Raw genomic sequence first — 20,511 nt, 5'->3', positions numbered from 1 at the left:
CATGTGTTTTGTGTCAAACTTCGACCCGTGTAAATAAAGTCAGTGTGAAAGTGAAAGCCATCGAGAGAGCGTCGTTTTGTGAGGCTCCGCGCGCGCGGCCCGCCGCCCGAACGAGTCTTACGCGCAGTTTGGCTTTAATTAGTGCGGCTCAGTCGTTACTTGCCGGGGTGTCAACGGTCGCAGTCACTAACGTTCAGAAGAAATAACATTTTTGGTGCCGAAACCCGGGAAACTTAGTTAACAGTGATCGAGAACGCCATGGAACGACTCCAGAAGAAGCAAGCCGCACTACGACAAGCGATCGACAGGATCATCACAGCAGCCACCACACTCCTACAAGAGCCTGCAGTCCAGAGCGGTGAGCTGGAAGAACAATTTTACCTCCTTGTCGAGCAATCAGAAGAACTTAAAGCAGTTAATGAGAGCATCGAGAAGAGGGTAGACCTGCAGGAACTCAACGCCGAATTGGCAGCCGTATCTGTCTTCAGTGAGAAAATCAGCGTCACGAAAACACGCATCAAAAGAGCCCTACGTAACCAAACCTCGAGCGAAGATAGATCGACAACTCCGTCAGTAACGGGGGCTCTTCCCGAGCCTAATTCGCAGTCTTCAGTGAACACCGGCATCCCCACGAGCCAGCTACCGTCAGCAACTACCAAACTTCCGAAGCTGGAAATCGCCAAGTTCAGCGGAGACTTGCGATCATGGCAGAGATTTTGGAATCAGTTCGAATCAACAATTCACAAGAATGAAGTTCTTTCAGCAATCGCTAAATTCCAGTACTTGACGAGTTACCTCACAGGAAAGGCGGCCGCGGCTATCGAAGGGCTATCCCTAAGCAATGAAAACTACGCAGTAGCGATCAAGACCCTGACAGAAAGATTCGGGAAAGAAGACGTCATAATCGAAGAACACATGTCACGGTTGCTCGGTGTTCGCCCGGTACACAACCTCCACGACACGGAAAGGCTTAGGACCCTTTATGATGAAATCCAGTCGGGAGTCCGAAGCCTCGAGGCACTGGGAGTGACGTCGAGTACGTACGGCGTGCTGTTGCTGACTGGCTTAAGGAAAAGCATTCCTGATCAGCTGTGCCTTGAATACTGCCGGAAGAAAGCTACCGCTAAAGCCAGTCCCCAAGACGAACTCCAGGATTTCCTAGATTTCTTAAGAATAGAAGTGGAGAGCAGAGAACGAGCACAGTACAGCAGCCGCCAGTCGCAGAGCACTGTTCTCAAACCGAGGGATTCAAGCCTAAAGGGAAAGACGCCTTCCGCAGCAGTCTTCGCTGTAAAAGGCAGAGAGTCGCAGTGCTCATTTTGTGGTGCAGAAGATCACCTTCCGCAGGACTGTGTGGTCAGCGTTCCGCTAGAAATGAAGAAGGAAATCATGGCCAAAGAGAGAAGGTGCTTCAAATGCGCGAAAAGGAACCATCGGGCAACCGAATGCCGATCAGCCAAGTGGCTTAAGTGCGCGAAATGCTCCGCCCGGCACGCTACAGGCGTCTGCGAGTTAAACAGGCCGACACCATCTCATGCAAGAAACGTCCCTGCACCTCTTGAGACTACCGTGCAGTCATCTTTACAGATGGCACAGACGAACTCCACTCCGAGCGTGCTCCTGCAGACAGCACAAGCCTGGGCAGAAGCGAAAGAGAATCGCGCCTTGGTTAGAATACTGCTCGACGGTGGCAGCCAACGAACTTTCGTAAAAGAAGAAGTTTCCCGGCGTCTTAAGCTTCGAGTGGTGGGCAAAGAACGTCTCGCCATTCACACCTTTGGGACCACGAAGCCAAGCATCAAAACGTGCAACAGAGTCGAGTTATGGCTACGAAGCCGGCATAACGACAACATAATTCGACTCGAGGCCCTCGAGGTTCCTGAGATTTCCGGGGACTTTCTACTACCACCGGACGCCTCCGCTACCAGCCTGGCTGCAGACCAAGGGCTCCAGCTCGCTGATCTGGCTCCTGGCGACCATCGACAGAACACCGGCGTCTGTATCTTGATTGGCGCTGACCGATACTGGGACGTCACCACCGGAAAAGTCAAGCGTGTCAGCGACAAGCTCGTTGCCGTGGAGACCATCTTTGGGTGGACATTACAAGGTATAGTTTCTAAAACAACGGCGACGACGTGTTTGACGACAACCACCGGAGTCATGCGCATCTTGGTGACCACCCAACAGGACAACGACGTCCTATCCAGACAGCTGAAATCATTTTGGGAGCTGAAACACCTTGGGATAGTCGACAGAGAAGCCACAAACAAGGAAGACGAAGTTCTTAAAAACTTCCAAGAAACCGTCACTTACAGAGATGGTCGTTATCAGGTGGCCCTGCCCTGGAAGCATAATGCGTCAGATTTAGCTGACAATAAAGGGGCAGCTGCGCAGAGGCTTCGGTCATTAACGGCCAAGCTGCTGAGAAGTGACGACATCATGCAAGCTTACGACCAAGCGCTGCGAGAATACCTGGTTTCCGGACACGCCGAGGAGGTCAACAGAAATGGTGAGTCCCCAAAGGGACCTATTTATTACCTCCCGCATCGAGGCGTTGTCAGACCGACAAGTGAGACAACCAGGCTGAGAGTTGTTTTCGACGCGTCCTCGAGCGCACAAGGTCAGCTCTCGCTCAATGATGTTCTGTTTGCGGGACCAAATTTGAATCCAAATCTCTCAGACATCCTAATCAGGTTCCGAACCCACAGCATCGCTATCATGGCAGACATAGAAAAGGCATTCCTCCAGGTGCAGCTCGCCGAAAGTGACCGCGACGCCCTGCGTTTTCTGTGGTATGAACGAGCGCCCAAGCAGTCGGAACCTCTGCCCCCTGTCAAAGCGTATCGTATGACGAGAGTGCCGTTCGGAGCAACATCGAGTCCCTTTTTGCTTGCGGCAACTCTCAAACACCATATAGGGTCCATGCAAGACATTTATCCCAGCACTGCGAATGTACTCAAAAATGACCTGTATGTGGACGATCTAGTGACGGGCGCTGACACCATAGAGGAGGCGGAGCGGATCTGTGAAGAATCGCAGTGCATTATGAACAAGGCCGGCATGCATCTGCGCAAGTGGCGATCGAATGCGGCAGAGCTTACAACGATGATATTAGAAAGTGATAACGCACGAGGCAGCTTGCCGGAGCTCACGACGACAAAGATCCTCGGTGTCGAATGGAGGCCTCACGCTGACGACTTCGTGTTTGAGATGAACACCCTAATAGATTTCTTGAGAACGCGGCAGGATACGAAGAGGTCTTTGCTACAAGCGTCAGCGCGTATTTTCGACCCTTTCGGTTTCCTCGCCCCGATCTCCACTACAGCGAAGATTTTGTTTCAAACCCTTTGGGAGCGCGGTACAGACTGGGATGAGAAGCTGCCAACAGACGTATTAGAGAAATGGAACAGTTGGTGCCAGCAGCTTACTAAGCTTCGCTGCATTTCAGTGCCTCGCAAAATCGCCTTGAAGGGAGAACATGCCGAGCCGGAGCTACATGTTTTCTGTGATGCCAGCCCCAAAGCTTACGGTGCCGTAGCTTACGTGAAGACAAAAAATGAAGACGGGAGCTTCACTGTATCCCTTTTGATGGCGAAGTCAAGGGTGGCTCCGTTAAAGCGCTTGTCATTGCCGCGGTTGGAGCTAATGGGGGCTCTAGTTGGAGCTCGGTTGGCCAAAACGCTTATTCAGCAGATGAATGTGGCAGCTCTTTCAGTCCATTGCTGGAGTGACTCGACTGTTTCACTGAGCTGGATAAAGAGCTCTGCTCTGAGGTGGAAACCTTTCATTGCCAACCGAGTGCAAGAGATTCAATCTCTGACGGATCCTTTAGTCTGGAGGCATTGCCCTGGAAAGGAAAACCCCGCGGACTTGTTGACAAGGGGCATAATGCCATCCAGCTTGATTGACAGTAAAACCTGGTGGACCGGACCGGATTGGCTGAAGATTTCAACAGTGTACCCCACTGTTCTGCCACAGATCGATAACAAGATTTGCGCAGAGGAGGAAAGAGTCGTGCAAGTGCTCAATACAGTGAGCTGCAGTGCATCGGAGCCTTTGCTAGATATTGAAAACAGCAGCTCCTTGACCAGAGTCCTTCGCGTAACAGCCTGGATTCAGCGCTTTCTGCATAACTCTCGGAACCCCTCACTGAAACGAGAAGGAGAGTTAACAGCACCAGAACTGGCGGAGGCCGAGAACTACTGGCTTCGACTGTCACAAATGACAAGCTTCTCGAAGGAAATAGGCGCACTTCAGTCGTCAACTCCACTCGACAAGAGATCACCCATCCTAGCTCTCAACCCCTACCTCGATGCTGATGGTTTACTCAGGGTAGGTGGTAGACTCCAATATAGCGCCGAAGAGGAAGAAACAAAACATCCAGTAGTAATCTCTTGCGCACACCGGTTCGCATTATTGCTCATCGCGCGCGAGCACATGCGCTTGCTGCATGCTGGAGTGCGAGACACCCTATGCCACCTCCGTGAGCGCTACTGGGTGCTGAGAGGAAGACAAGCAATAAAGTCGGTGATTAGGCGCTGCGTTCCATGCCAGAGACAAAGTTGCCGTCCCGCAGCTGAACCCGTAGCCCCTCTTCCACCTGAACGCGTCACCAAGGCTGACCCCTTCCAGATCACAGGTGTCGACTTTGCGGGGCCGCTATTCTGCAGTGAAAATGGAGTGACTCGCAAGGCGTACATCGCTCTCTTTACATGCGCGACAACCAGAGCAGTCCATCTCGAGCTCGTGAGAGACCTCACATCCAACTCTTTCCTGAGGGCTCTCAGAAGGTTTGTTTCCAGACGCGGGATGTGCAAAATAATATATTCTGATAACGCTCTGACCTTTAAAAGAGCGTCAAAAGACATTGCAGCGATGTTTCGGGCATCGAGGGGAACAGAGGTCCAGGCATATCTCAGCGAACACCGAATGTCCTGGAGATTCATTGTGGAAAGAGCGGCCTGGTGGGGCGGCTTCTGGGAAAGAATGGTTCGGACCGTGAAAACGTGCCTTCGCAAAACACTCGGCAGAAGCAGCCTGAATTTCGACAGCTTCCACACAGTTCTCACAGAGGTCGAGGCGGTCGTAAATTCCCGTCCCCTCACATATGTCCACTCGGATGCGGGGGAGCCAGCTCCTCTAACACCCGCTCATTTCCTTGTTGGACGACGGCTAACAGCTTTGCCGTCCACGACTGCGGCCACTTCTGCGAAGTCGACGCGTGGAACGCTGCAAAGAAAATGGAAGTACCGCGTCGCACTTGTGGATTTGTTTTGGAAACGGTGGAGGCGGGAGTATCTCTTAGAACTGAGGTCCGCTCATTTCACCCGGCCTACACAGCAGCGAAGCATACAGGAAGGCGCTATTGTGCTGCTCGGCGACGAACGGACGCCCCGCCAGATGTGGCCGATGGCGAGAGTGAAGGAGACCTTCCCAGGAAGGGACGGTAATGTGCGCGCTTGCAAGATTGTGCTCCCAAACAGAGGGGAGATGCGTCGGCCAGTGCAAGCCCTTTTCCCTCTCGAACTTCAAGGTTGGGACGTGTCACGCAGTGCACAATGAGCCGAAATAGCTCATTGCGGGGGAGGATGTGGAAAATAGGAGACGGCCCCGAAGGGACGGAACGGGAAGACGCGCAACGTGGGGCAACGCGACACCCGCCCTCGCGCCGGGTCTGACCAAGGTCACAAGTGGCTCTCTATCTCTCTTTCTCCCGACTGCCCGAGGCCAACCGCTCGAGATGCCTTCTTTTCTCCCCTTCCCACTGTTCCCTTTTGTATCCATGTGTTTTGTGTCAAACTTCGACCCGTGTAAATAAAGTCAGTGTGAAAGTGAAAGCCATCGAGAGAGCGTCGTTTTGTGAGGCTCCCGCGCGCGCGGCCCCGCCGCCCGAACGAGTCTTACGCGCAGTTTGGCTTTAATTAGTGCGGCTCAGTCGTTACTTGCCGGGGTGTCAACGGTCGCAGTCACTAACGTTCAGAAGAAATAACAGCCACTTTATAAGCCACTTCGTCTTGTAATCTGACTGATTTTGTGCCAAGGGCCGGACAGCGAGAAACGAGCTATTTCCAGCAGCGGTTTTCCCGTATTGCGGCTCTTAAGGGAGCTAAAACTGTCGCTCTCTATGTAGTCAGAAGTTCAAAAATCATTTTTTTTTACACTCCACTCACCGACAGGTTGGTAGGCAGGCAGCGTTAAAAATTTGGCATGTGCGATGAGAGAGTTTCAATTGATTTTCGTATTGAGATTTGAACTAGCAAGTCACATCGTGGAAAAAAATGTACGCAGTAAGCAAAAATGCCGATAGTTTGTATGCTCATGCCAGTACGGAATATCATGCCTGCTTCAGGAGACCGAATTTTGCACAAAAAAACAGCAATCAACTGCTCTCTTGCACCAACCACAGGTTGGCTGCTAGCTTCACTGTCTTCTGTTTAGATTTGATCATTCCTACATAGCGGTAAACATTTTAGAGAGCTAACGCCAATGTGGAGCTTAAGCAGTTATCCTTTCATGACCAATTCTTTAATTTGGAAAGCACGCTTTATGGCAGCATGCTTGTCACTAGCCCTGTCAGTTGTTCTGTTGTGCAGGAAGTAACGAAGCTTTGCTACCGCTTCCTGACGAACACTGCCAGACAATAATCAACGCGCGATCTGTTGCTGTTCGCATGCGCGAATAAATTGCAATACTTTTGAGAACGGATAAGTCGTCAATTAAAAACCGCCCTTCCTGTTGCTTATGTGGCCAGCGACTCCGGAACTTTTTTTTCGAGGGGGGGGGGGGGTGGCAATACGGCAAGACTTCGGGCTTGTTTTGTTATTTTTTAATGCTCATTTATATAATAATTTTATATTTTTATTGTTTTTTTTATTTCTAAGTGTTCAAAGGTCGATGCAAATTGTCAAGTTCTGATGACGACACTCCAGCAGTCAGAAAGACAACGAAAAGGCTTCCAAAAGAAACTGTTTAAGGGGCTGGCTCGCGCCCACTAAGAAATGTATGACTCGGCGGCGGCAATAGCCACAAGTGTGCTCGGCGGTCATTGAACTGAATACCTGAAGTTCTTGCCCGCGCTCAATTTAAATCTAGCAAGGAACCTTCGATAAAGAACCAATAGCAACTGCAGCAATCTAGAAAGATGTGGCAGAATTTGCACGCGGCCACGATTAATGAAGAAGTGAAGATGTACCGATCTATTGCTGACCTACTTTTTTCTTTATCTTCTTGGCACCAGTGGTGCCCACCGCCAGAGACGTTTCGTTGATTTGTCTGAGTGAAGGCTTCTTCGCACCAGGGGTGCTCTGTGAGAGACGATCTTGCGACGAATTAGGATGCAGGTATAAATGGAGTAAGAGTTGAGGTTTTATGTACAAAAAAAAAAAAACTAGTTGATATACAGGAGACAACTTAAAGTAGCAAAATAGTTTAAACAAAAGAAAGAGGGTGGAACTGGCTAACACTAGGGGAGACCCCTATTCGGCATAGCTGAAGATGCATTACATCCGACCGTAGCCCAGAAAGATTTTCCAGGATCCGGGGCCTGGATTTAAATGGACTACACAACGAATAAAAAGTCACTTGTAAATGTTTTAAATGCTTAGAAATGATGCTAAGAAGCATTCACACCAAGTATGAGTCTTCAGAACTTAGCCGGCAATTTATAATGAACTTTTAACAACCGTGTTTTTTTTAAATTCGCGGGCCGATTGGTGTGCTCGTAGTGACCGATTTTGGAACTAAAATCGTGGAAGAAAGACGTCACACTACCAATGACGTCGCCAGGTCACAAGCGTTTGCGGGTCGGTAGGCTGGAAACGCTGATTAGTCCAAAAATGTGACGTCACGTTTGTAACATCATGGTCACGTGACTTTAATGACGTCATGTCCGGTTGGAGACGGACGCATTTTCCTTAGGTTTTTCTCGGTATTCCCAACGTTTTTCCAACGCGCGCGGCATAAAAAAAAGCGCATCTTGCACGTGGGCACGTGTCTCTAGTTAGGCTAACTGCGCCGCTGATTCCGCATTGCCTATTCCTGCCGAAGAGGCTCCAGGGAAGTCTGCCCTGTCTGCGTTTGATTCTGTTTATTTGTTTACTCGTTTTGGCCAGCAGCACGCGAGTACATGCATCTATAATTCTTATCTGTTCCGCGAATCCGCCACCGTCTGTTTCTGTACTAGCCGCCGCTCTGCCTTGAGGGGCGACCATTCTCACCTCCTGCTCCTCGTTTTCCTTTTTTTATTTCTTTTTTTTTCTGCCCGCTCCCCACGGCTGCTCGGCGGACAGGGGGCGACAGCGCGTTTTTCTTTTTCTCTTTATTTCTCTTTCTTCTTTGAAAAACGCTCTCCTTCGAGCAAACAAACAGATCACACAAGAGACAAACAGCGAGCGACCAGACTCCTATCTTCGACTGAGGGTAAGGAGTAGGGTGGTCAAAGGAACAGACGAAAAAAAAAGGGGGGCGCGGGAATAGAAAGCAGAGGTTAGAGACAGCGGGGGCGGAGAGGGGTGATTTGTCCGCAAGGAAAATAGGGGGGGGGGGGGGGCGCCAGGAATTATTATGGGGGGGGGAAGCTTCCTTCGGCGGAAGCGAGAGGTTCGAACACGAGGAAAGAAAATATCATAAACAAGAAAACAGCAAGAAGAGAACAAAGAAACGGAAAACAACGCTGCGCGCAGATGCTTCTGAGCGCGATGCGCTCCCCGCGGGTGCGGCTGTTAACAGTTCAAATGTAAGTTACGGCCGCGGTGCGGCCGGCCAAACGCACCGCAGAAACCCCATCCCGCAGCCGGGCGCGCAAAGCGCAAATGTCTCCGCGCTGCCTCGCGTCAGAAGGGCGCCTCCGCCCCGCGTTCCGTAGCGGAGACAAAAAGAGGGCTCCTTCCTAGAAACTGAGAGAGAGAGGAGAGTAATAGTAAGAAAATGGGGAACGAAAGCGCGAAATCGCCCAAGCGTCCGTTATTGCAATGGGTTACTGTCCTATATGGAGCATCGCGCTCTATACTATCTGCAAACCAGGAAAAAATGTGTTAAGAAAAACAAAATATAAAAATATAAAAAGTTGAGGGGGAATAGGCAATATGCTTTGCTGTCACAACTCTCTTCTCTGGTCATGACCAAGGAAGAACGGCAGGGAGAGGACAAGGGCGGCATGTTGAACCAAGCACGCAAATTGGAATGGCCTCAGGAGATGCAGTCGGGGTGCTGTGAATTTTAGTAGGGCTAGGACTCGTGCGGAGAGAGTACCAGGGTTTTCATTTATACCGGCCTGCACAAAATTAAACTGACATATAAAGTATGATTCTCGTTGCTCGCGCTCACGGGTATTTTGGAAGCCGCTCTGTAGCAGCGTAACTTTTAGTTTGTGAAACTCGTGACCTTGCTGGGAAAGATGTTTCGACAGGGGGAGGAGAGGAAGAGATCTGGTGTGCGCGCGGTGGTTGTTGAATCTAATTCGGAAGGAATTCTCGGTTTGGCCAATGTATTGCACCTGACAATCACCACAGTCGAGCATCTGCACCACGTTACTACTGTCACAATTAAATTCAAGTTTTCACGGATGGAGTGTTTGAAGTTAGAGTGTGTGCTTTGAGCTAGAGTTGTTGTCCGCATATGCTGGAAAACTTGACATCGATTCTTCCTGCAAGGTAGGCAACCAACAGGCTTTCCCTTATAGACAGTAGAGTGAACTACATAATCATGTATGTTTTTTTGGTAGCCTGTAGGTAACGTGTGGAACTGTTGGAAAAATTTTTGACAGTCTATCGTTTTGTTCGATTATGTTGAAATGTTTTTTTTAGAATTTTGTTGACATTAGGAAGGTTTATTGCGAAGGTTAAGACGAGATTAGAGCGGTGTCATTTGCGGTTGCTGATGGGGGATCCCCAAACATTTCGTTGCGACTTTTTGCTTCCGCTTTCCTAATGGCATCATCAATAATAGAGGCCGCGGATAGCATTGCTCCCTCAGAACCTCCCGCATACGGTTAGAATTTTCTTTGAAGTCTTCTGGTCGTGAGCAGATCCGTTTGAATCTGATGGCTTGGGAATATGGAATTGAACTTTTGCATTGGCGTGGGTGGCAGTTCTTGTACTGAAGGTACTGTTGTCTATCCGTGGGCTTTCTATAGACACTGGTGATTAAGCTACCCTTCTCCACTCGAACTGAGACGTCCAAGAAATTAATTTGACTCGTGGAGTAAGTGTGTGTGAAACAGAGGTTTGGATGTATGTCGTTAAATGCTGAAATAAACTGGATGAATTGGTCCTCGGTTTTCGTCCATACCATTAATATGTTGTCTAGGAAGCGTTTGAAAAAAGCCGGTTTTGTTGGGTGTGAGCGGATAAACTCCGATTCAATGCTATGCATATATATGTTGGCATAGTTTGGGGCCATTTTCGTTCCCATAGCGGTACCACTCGTATAATTTCCCAACTATGCCTCAAATTTTTATCGATTCATATGGTGTTGCTAAACTTATTGATGCTCTAAAATTTCATTCATCGCCTGGTTCTGACTGAATTCATGCTAAATTTTAATAAATACAATTGCCTCCAGCTCCTTAATATAATAACAAAGATTTTTCAGCAGACTCTCTATAGTTCCACTCTGCCAACACAATGGAAAGTCGGGAAGGTGGTTCCATTATTGAAATCAGGAAATAGAACATCCCGTACAAATTATCGCCCCATCTCGCCGACTAGCACTTGTTGCAAACTATTACAACATGTCATCTTCACTAACCTTGTGAAATTTCTCGAGTCTAGTTCGGTTTTTACACCCGCACAGCATGGCTTCCAGAGGTCAATTGCTTGCGAAACCCAACTTGCAAGCTTCAATATCAAACCACCATATTTCAGATCGCGCATCAGAAACGGACTGCATTTTCCTTGATTACTCTAAAGCATTCGACCAGGTATGTCACCGCTTATTATTTTTAAAGCTTACCTAACTGAACATTGACTACAGTGTTCTGAAATGGATTGAGTGCTTTCTTCTTAACCGATCGCAGTTCGTTCCCGCTAAGACTTTTAACTCTCCCTTCAGCGAAATTTACTCGGGGGTGCCAAAAGGGTCCGTGCTTGGACCCCTTTTACTTCTTATTTTCATAATTGATCTCCCTTCAATTGTATCATGTAACGTTCTTTTGTTTGCTGACGACTGCGTTGTTTTACGCGAAATAAAATCCCCCGACGGTGCTGATCTTCTTGAGCGTGATCTCTCTAACATTTCTCTTTAGTGTAATGAATGGCTATGGAACTTAATATTATTAAGAGTGAAATTATGCGAATATCAAAATGTGCCAACACTCCGCCTGCGTACTACCTGAGTAACTATCCCTTATAAGCGGTCACTTCATAAAAATACCTGGGTGTCCATATTTCTGCTGGCCTTTACTGGACGCGCCATATTGAGTATACATTACTAACAAAGCTAATCGAATTTTGAGCTAAGTGCGCCGTAACTTTCCCAAAGCCCCATCTTCCTTGAATTTTTTTCTTTACTGATAGGTTATAAACTGGAACTCGCCACCGCTTATGGGATCCCTACCATGAAAAACTAATTACTTTACTTGAGCTGGTCCAAAATAACGCTGCCCGTTTTAGCTTGCCCAACTTTAACCGCACCGCGAGGGTAACGAAAGCTATAGTCTTTGTTTACCTCTTTTACCATCCCGCCGGCAGATAGCTCGTCTGAGCCTTTTTCATAAACTGTATCATCATCCCATACTACGCGATGCCCTCATTCTGTTTGGTTTGTGGATTATGGGGGTTTAACGTCCAAAAGCGATTCGGACTATGAGGAACGCCGTATAGTGAATGGCTCCGGAAATTTCGTCCCCCTGGGGTTCTTTAACGTGCACTGACATCGCACAGTACATGCCCTCATTTCATTCCCCAGATACGTGTCAAACCGCACTGATGACCGTCAGAAAGTTGGCATTGAAACATTGAAACGGCATTCCAGTCTTTCTTGCCTCGTACATTACGTGAATGGAACTGCCTTCCCGCAGATATTGTCACATTATTGACAGACAGCATTTTCTTACTGCACTAGCCAACATTGTATAAGAGGAGGACGAAAATATTTTGTTTTGTAATATGCATTGCATCTGTTTATGTATTATCGTCTTGTAACCACTCCCCTCTTTAATGCCTTTGGTTGTGAGGGCTCAATAAATGAAATTTAATGAAATTTAATGCGTGAATTTTAGTAATAGAACACCTCTTGTATGCTAAACAGCTGTTGCCACAGTATATTTGGCTGACATTTAACTTTGCACGAAATTTCTTGTGTTTGTGATTTTCGCGTTTCTATTGCATAGACTCTTGTTGGAACTCCGGAACGTGGAGGTGGACCCTTGTTTCATCACCCGTACAAAATCTAGAAATCTCCTGGATATTTATTAGCATGTCTAAATTCTCTTGCCTGTATTGCTGGCGACATGCTTTCTGCTCAGCTAGGCCTTAACATTCGTGGCATCCGCCGGGAACGGACCTTTCAAACGATCAAAACAGCGTGAATTATACTGGAAACCACGCATACTGAAATGCCTAATCAGGTGCTATAACTAGGGGCTAGACATTTACGCGTGCTGGAGAGGTTGCTTTGCCTGCAAGCTACGCGAAAGCGCATGTATTTTGGCGGGATGTAGCCAAAATTTGTTGGGCACAGCTCCGAGGTTAACCGCGTTTTCTAAATTCTAAAAAACTTAGTATGAATATTACTGATGGTGGGCTACACGCCTCTCAATAATTAAGGAGCCCAATAGTAATACTTAAAAACTTAACTATTCAATATTCAGTGGGCGTGGGAGCAGCTACGTGATGCGGCTCTTCAGTTTCGTCCGTTTCTTTGCCCAGGTTACTTGATATCTTCAGCTTGGCGCCTTGTATACTTCGGAAGCACGGGAATGCAACGACTCGCCAACACGTTTCGTCAGCTGTCACGGTGAAGACTTTGACCACCACTGGCAACCCTGCTGGATCACTTCCGCGTGGATGAAGGCATCCGGATCGACTATGTCATCAACACTCGTCGTCAATAAGAACTGCTGGCGTGCTCCGGAACTTTTCAGTGGGCGTGGGAGCAGCTACGTGATGCGGCTCTTCAATTTCATCCGTTTCTTTGCCCAGGTCAGTCATGACTCTCGTCTTTACGCAAGTACATCAGACAATGCCTGCTTGTCGCTGTTCCTACAACCGGGAATAATTTTGTTTTTGCTATGTGAGTGCGTTCTTGTTAAAGAGCTGCTTCTGCTGTCTGGTGATGTGAAAAAAAACCAGGACCGCGATGCAATACCCGCTTCCACGATGCAGGAGATGACGACGATGCACAGCAGAAGCAGCTAAGTGATATGTTTGGGTTGCTACAGAATCAATTCAGAATCATTTATCTGATATTGATAGTAGGCTAATTGTGGTCGAAGGCAAAACTGCAACCAGTGAATCTTTGCAGAAGGAGTGCCAACGACAACGATATTTTGCTGATAGCCTAGCTAGTGAAAATTAGAAATGCAGGGCTAATCAGGCGGAACTCGAAGATAGGCAGCGCTGTGATAATCTTCTGTTTTATTGCCTTTCTGACGCCAATTCTGAGTCCTGGGATGAGACTGAAGAAAAACTTTTGAATGTACTTTCATCTGCCTTGAATTTGCCACCATCGGAACTATCGATTGAACGGGCTCATAGACTTCGAGTTTTTTCCGAAGATAAAAGCAGGCCAGTTATTGCGAAGTTCTCATCTTTTAAAACAGGACAAAAAATTTTCTTATCAAGTTCTCAACTGAAAGATACTGACATTAGTGTAAGTGAAGATTATTCTCTCATGACTCGGCAGGCGCGGAAAAACTCGTTGAATTTGGTATCGCTCAAAAGTCTAAATTCAAGCTGCGCTATAATAAGCTTTACATGAACGGTAGGTGTTACTGTTACGACCAGCTTAACGATAGCGTTTCTGAAGTTCGCTGTATTGGATGCCTTTCATCCGAATCGCCCGCAGATTAACGATGCGTGAGGGGTAGTGGGCACCCGTCACTGTCCAATCGCTCATTATCGTTTCTGTATACTAATATTAGAAGTGTTCTGCCTGAACGTGATGAGCTTTGTGCGACTATCGACGCATGTGATGCCGACATCGTTTGCCTTACTGAAGCGTGGCTTTCGGCTAAAGTTGATAGCTCGGAAATCTTTCATTGCCACAAGCATTTTACCACTTATCGGTACGACAGGGGCGACAGAAACGGTGCTGGTGTTTTGATAGCAGTTGCCGACACACTTTTTTCTTCTCCTGTTCAAATTGTTACCAGATTAGAACCCCTTTGGGTTGAACTGCGCACGCGCGTGAAAAAAAATTGATTTTGGGCGTTTGCTATCGCCCTCCCTCGTACAGTGCCACTTTCGTTGACGAACTTCATGATGTTGTTTGCGCGATTACCGTTCGCTTTCCAAATGTTCCTATTCTTTTTGTAGGAGACTCCAACTTTCCAACTATTATTTGGTCCAATGTGCGTTCTTATGCCGACCCTGTTTCTGCGGAGTGCGATGGTTTTTTGCGCTTAGTGCCGACTTTAATATCTCCCAACTTGTTACTAAGCCTACCCGCGTTACATCCTCATCGTCCAACTTGTTAGATTGTTCTTACCACGTCGCCTGATCTCGTTGCTCCAATATCTTGTTTGCCGGGCTTAATTGATCATTGTATGCTTCATTTTTCATTGAGCGTCGTGTCAACACGCCAAAATAACGATTCTAAATACGTCCGTGACTACACAAATGCCAGCTTTGAGGCCATAAATCGTGAACTCCCTGCTGTTATCGATGTATACTTACCGCCTTTTCACGAGCGTCCAATCGAAATTAACTGAAACCTTTTTAAGCAGAAAATTGCGTCCCTGACAGATTCTTATGTGACCCTGAGGAAAGTATTAACAAATGTTCGCCCTGGTTTAGTTCTTCACTAAAAAAGCTATCAAACAAAAAGAAACGTCTGTTTCGTTCCGCCAAACTGTCCAATTCTGTGCCCCGGTGGGGTGCTTATCACTCCGCTGCGTCTGAATACAAGTCAGCACTAAAGCAAGCTAAAGAGTAATTTTTAGTCATATTCTTCCGTCTATGCTATTAAATAATCCTAAACAATTTTGGAACGTGGTTAAGAAGACTGATCCATCTACAATTAATCTTAAAACTTTAAACGATCAAGTAATTCCCAGTGAAATGTGTGCTGATGTCCTTAATGATGTATTTACAGTTTCTTTTGCTAACGATTTAATTACCGCAATTCCTCAGTACCCACCCCACGACTTCTTGACTATGAACCCCATTATAATGAATTCTGTTGGCATCGAAAAAATATTTGATCAGCTGAAGACGTCATCATCATGCGGAGTGGATAACATAAACTCGAAAATTTTGAAAAATACCAAGGTGTATAGTGCTGTTATTCTTGCTGAACTCTTTCAACAATCTCTTGCCTGGCTGTGTTCCTAGCGACTGAAAGGTGGGCAAGGTGGTTCCTCTGCACAAGGCTGGTGTCAAACATTCTCCTAATAATTGTCAGCTCATTTCACTTCTTCGCATCCCTTGTAAGATCATGGAACATGTCATCTGCTCTCACCTTGCCAATTTTCTTAAGTCAAATTCTTTTTTCAGTCGTTGCCAACACTGGTTTCGTAAATTATTCTCATGCGAGACGCAACTTCTATGCTTTACACAGGATCTTCATTTCATTCTTGACCGGGTTTCCATAGCTGACTGTATATTCCTCGATTTCTCCAAAGCATTTGACAAAGTTTCTCACCAATTACTACTTTTCAAATTAAATAATCTCAATCTCGACCCTAACATCATCTCGTGGCTTCAGTCTTTCCTCACTAACTTCCTCACTCGCTAATCGTTCTCAATACGTGACTGCTAATAAATCCAACTCTCGTTCCTCTCCAGTGGGTTCAGGCGTCCCCCGGTGTTCTGTCCTAGGGCCCCTACTTTTTCTCATTTATATTAATGACTTGCGTCTTTTTGTCGACGATTGCGTTATTTGCCGTGAAATTAAGTGACTGACATTTCTGTCCTTCGATCCGATATTAACCAAGTCTCAGAATGGTGCAAATTATGGCACATGGAACTTAACATTAATAAGTGTAAACATTTGCGTGTTTCTCGACGTAACACTGGAATAGCCACTTATGACCTTAATAATATTTCTCTTGAAACTGTCTTCGTATAAGTACCTTGGTGTGTACATAACTTGTAATCTTTTTTTGGAATCTGCACGTGGAATTTATTACTAACAATGCTAACTGCATTTTGGGGTACCTGCGTAGAAACTTCTTCCTTTCTTCTACTTCAATAAAATTGCTTCTTTATAAAACACTTGTTCGGCCTAAATTGCAATACGCAGCATCTGTCTGGGACCCTGACCTGTCATCATTAGCTAGTGAAATCGAATCTGTTCAAAACCGTGCGTCACGTTTCATACTTTCCAATTATCACCGTATCTCCAGTGTTATTGTTATTAAAACTACCTTATCATTTCCACCACTTTCACTCCGCAGAAAAATTTCGCGCTTATGCCTATTTCATAAGATCTATTACTACAATCCTCTCCTTAACAGCCGGCTACTAACTACCCCTACACATGTTTCAGGCCGCATTGATCATCTTCGCAAAGTAGTTGTTCCGTCATGCCACACTAAACATGGTTTTTCTTTTGTCCCCGACACTTCTGACAGTTGGAACCACCTTCCCCGGCACATTGTCGATATTTCTAACCCAAGTTCTTTTAAGACTGCCCTATGTATTCTTTATTTGTAGATTTTAGTCCGTTTTATTTTGCGTTCGTTTTCGTTGTCTTATTGCTGTCTGCCGGAAATGTTCTCTTTATTGTTTTTTCCCCTTTGCCTTCTCTTGCCTTATTTTGTGTTATGTTTTGTTCAATTTTCGCCGCGTTTTAATTTCTTCTATTGTTTTTCTGCTGCACTGTATCTGATCAAATGTATGTCCTTACCACTCCCCTCTTTAATGCGTTCGGGCCCTGAGGGTATTAGAATGAAGAAATAAATTAGCTTACCATGCAGCCTGCTAGCTAGCACGTCTTCGCTGTATGCTGATGTACTACACCGCTGACAATGCTATGCCGAAAAAAGCGCTTTTCTAACTCAAGAAGCCTATTTTTAAAAAATTGTTTAAAGTCTTAGTTGCAACACCCTGCATAACACCGACGATCTTTGAAAATCATGGCCTCCACATTACGGCGGGTATCTCGCTCCCTAGAGAGTTTAACTGTTTAGCCCAAAACCTTACTTGATGGTCTGAAGGTGATTCTCTACCATCGAGAGTAATCTTTTCATGGGTTTGTTTAGGTTTTTTATTCCCTAGTGAAGAATTTAATTGCAAAACAAAGTTTTCAATCCCTTGATTTTTTTTCTGGTACACATTTAACCGCACTTGCCGTCCCGTCATTTGTATAATTCTTTATTCAGAATGAACTCCTACTGTGTGTTCATGTCCGGACTTGTCTCCATGTGCACCGACGAACTAGCTTAGGTCCCCATTGCTTGCAGAACATAATGGAGTAGAAAACTTATTGAACACACCTCGTATATGTCAAGCGTTAGGACGGAATGTAGGACAAGTTGTTGTTCAGCGCGTTGTGGCGTCAACTTCTTTTAGATCTGTGGTAGCGCTGTGTTTTCTATCTTTAAAAAAAGCATTACTTGACGTACTGAACGCGTTTGTTTTGGTTTATAAAATTTGTTCCTTGTCATTTTTGCAAATGTCCAGCACATTTTTCCGGTATCTGAGGAGATTGCATTGACTGGATGCTTGTTTATCCTTGGCCATTCCAACACATATCAGTTCAGTTGTTTTTGTATGGAATTCGAGTGGACGCTGCGCCGTTCACATGCTCGCCCTGTGTTTGCATCAATTGGAGTGTTGCTTTGTTTGCAGTCATTTCACCGCGTATCAGTTAACTTTCGACTGCATCTTAAATGATTTTTGGCTGGTGCCGTTTTAAGTCTTCCCATATAGTTCTACTCATTTGTTTCTGAACTTCTAAATGGGGAAAAAAATTCGCAAATATTGACTATTTATTTACTTATTTTTGGCGCTGCTAATATTCATAATGTATTGCCACATTCATCCATTCCACAAAACATTCTGCTTTCTCTTCATTAGTGCTCCTTTGTTTGTGGAGCAAAGTTCAAAATTTCGAGCGTTTGTTTTTCTGCTTCTCATTTGAACATGGAAATATGTCAATTGGGTTTTTCATGTGGCCGCCGATCTGTCACACGTTCCCATCAGCTTTCCGTCTTCGCTGCCTGATAGCTTTATCTGGGTAACTCAATCCATAGCGCGTCCGTCTGCGGCGTTAAACGGCGCCGCAAGGGCGTGTTCTTGTGATTCCTATCGCCGGTGCCGCGAACGCTCTTTGTTCTTTTGCATCCTCACCGTGTTGCCTGTGGTCGTGATTCGCGTGACGCACAGAAACGAAATATTTGTACTTTCGAACACTTTCGAATGCGGGCTGGTCGATGCACATAAGCAGATCAGCGTTATACTGTTACCAGTCTGTAGCCGCGGATTAATAGTACACGCCAGAGCACAGTGATTCGGCGCGAACGTTGCGTTCCCAACCCAGTTAAGCTCTTCCCATTGCGCTGCTGCACTTAACTGATATTTACAAAACTGGTCACGCTCTGATGAGCTAGGTCATCATAGCGAGGCGCCAGTATGAGGTAGCAATACCTCACGCTGGCGCCTCGCTCACCTGCCGAGCCCGCAATACGATGGCCGGTATCCCCTTTCTTCTCCGATACTTTTCAATTTGCTCGTCTCGATAGCCACTCTCGGCTTTTGAAGCGAAAGTTTCGCTACGCTTCCTCGTAACGATTTCGCGGTGCTTGCGGTATTGACCATCAAGTGAGCCACAGGTAAAACCGCTTACGGCGCGGTTCGGGTGTCCACCGATATATGAGACAGTTACTGCACCGCTTCCTTTCCTTAAAACCAATCTTCAATTTTCTTCGAAAGCAAAGGAAAGGGGCATAACTAGCTTCCTGGTACGGTGGACACCTAGCTCAATCGCGCTTTAAGCTACGTGGCGGTAGTGACAGATGTGCGCGGCATGCGTTTGCGTTGACAACGGTGTGGCGGAAACGCGCCACTGAAGCTACAAGCCGTCGGCGTTCATTGTGTTCATTGGCGTAGGCATTGACAATTCTAGAATGATTTTGAGGAAGGGAAGAGCGCAGAACTGGCTCTCTGGGGCAGTGGACGCCTCAATCGCGCTTTGAGGTACGTGGCGGTGGCGGGAGAGATGTGGCCTGCATGCATTAGCGCTGACAACGTTGTGGCAGACAAGCGCCACCGCAGCAGTAACCCGCGGCGTTCATTGAATGACCAACCTCTCGCGATCAACCATTAATTTAACCGCCCCTTGGCACGGCGGGCGCGTTGCCTATCTCAACGTTAGAGGCCAAGCCGCGTCTGCTTACCCGATACGCCGCAGCTTTCGCTCTCTAACCAGGTTCAGCAGTAGCTGAACCGCAGCTAATTTTTTATGACAGGTGGCTCCAACCTTACCAGCTACGTTGAGCGGGGTTCCTACTTGCTCTCGAAGCGGTGGGTTCTCAGCCTGCCGTCATCTCTGGCGGTGTTCACGTAACTGCCGGACTCGGGACACTATTTCTTCCTGCGTGCGTTATTTCGCGCTGCTGCCTTGTTACACGTGGCCGGGATTTTTGTCACGCACGTAAGCTCTTGGGGCCCAGGCATGCAACAAGTTCTGTGTTTAAACATATGCTCGAGTAGTTTCGCATGCTGATATGGAAATACACGCGGAAATATGCGAGGTACATAATAGCTTCAAACTACGAGGGAACTCCAGGGGGCTAGTAGTAGTAGTTTGTTAAAATAATAATGAAAAGGAAGGATAAGATTTTTGCTAGCCCCGGCATCTGTTACCGATACTGAAGCACCTGAGCTGGGGCAGCGGAAATAAAGGATAGCAGGCAGAATGGAGAAATGAAATGAAAGAGGTGAGGGGACAGGAAGAGAGGATAGAGGGAGAGATAACATACACATACTATTTACACAACAAGAAATGTGTACCGGTTGCGCGCGTGGCATGATTATCTCATGATGAAGCAACCTACAGGGAGCTCAAAATTGAGCAGCATATCCTTCCTCCATGTGTGAGCAGTATCGGGGCGGCGCGCAGTTTGTGCTCAGATTTACAGTCTATACATAATGCACATATAATGTAGGACAACAATGTAGTTCCCGCCATGGTTTTTGTAGCGGGAGCTACACTAGGCTACCAGTGAAGCATTTCGCGGTACATGCGAGAGGCCAGTTGTACGCATGCGCCGTTACCATAGCAACCGGAGAGGAGCAGTGGGTGCGCCGCGCGCTTCGTCGCCGCCGCGGCCGCGCGCCCGCTCCACCGTCGAAGGTGAATGTGAGGTAACGCGGATGAGCAGTTGTGCGCATGCGCCGATACTAGCGT

General features: G+C 46.9%; 1 protein-coding gene across 1 annotated transcript; it reads left to right on the top strand.

Annotated features, from left to right (window-relative positions):
- Positions 1 to 258: 258 nt before the first annotated feature.
- LOC144111873 (uncharacterized) lies at positions 259 to 19,668 on the top strand. The gene is made up of 2 exons (XM_077644901.1): positions 259 to 2,509; positions 19,571 to 19,668. Exons 1-2 carry the CDS (start codon positions 259 to 261, stop codon positions 19,666 to 19,668), a joined length of 2,349 nt encoding a protein of 782 aa, XP_077501027.1.
- The last annotated feature ends 843 nt before the right edge of the window (positions 19,669 to 20,511 follow it).

Source organism: Amblyomma americanum, unplaced genomic scaffold (genome assembly GCF_052857255.1).
Source record: "Amblyomma americanum isolate KBUSLIRL-KWMA unplaced genomic scaffold, ASM5285725v1 scaffold_12, whole genome shotgun sequence".
Taxonomy (NCBI): Eukaryota; Metazoa; Arthropoda; class Arachnida; order Ixodida; family Ixodidae; genus Amblyomma; species Amblyomma americanum.
This window is presented reverse-complemented; position numbering and strand designations above follow the sequence as displayed.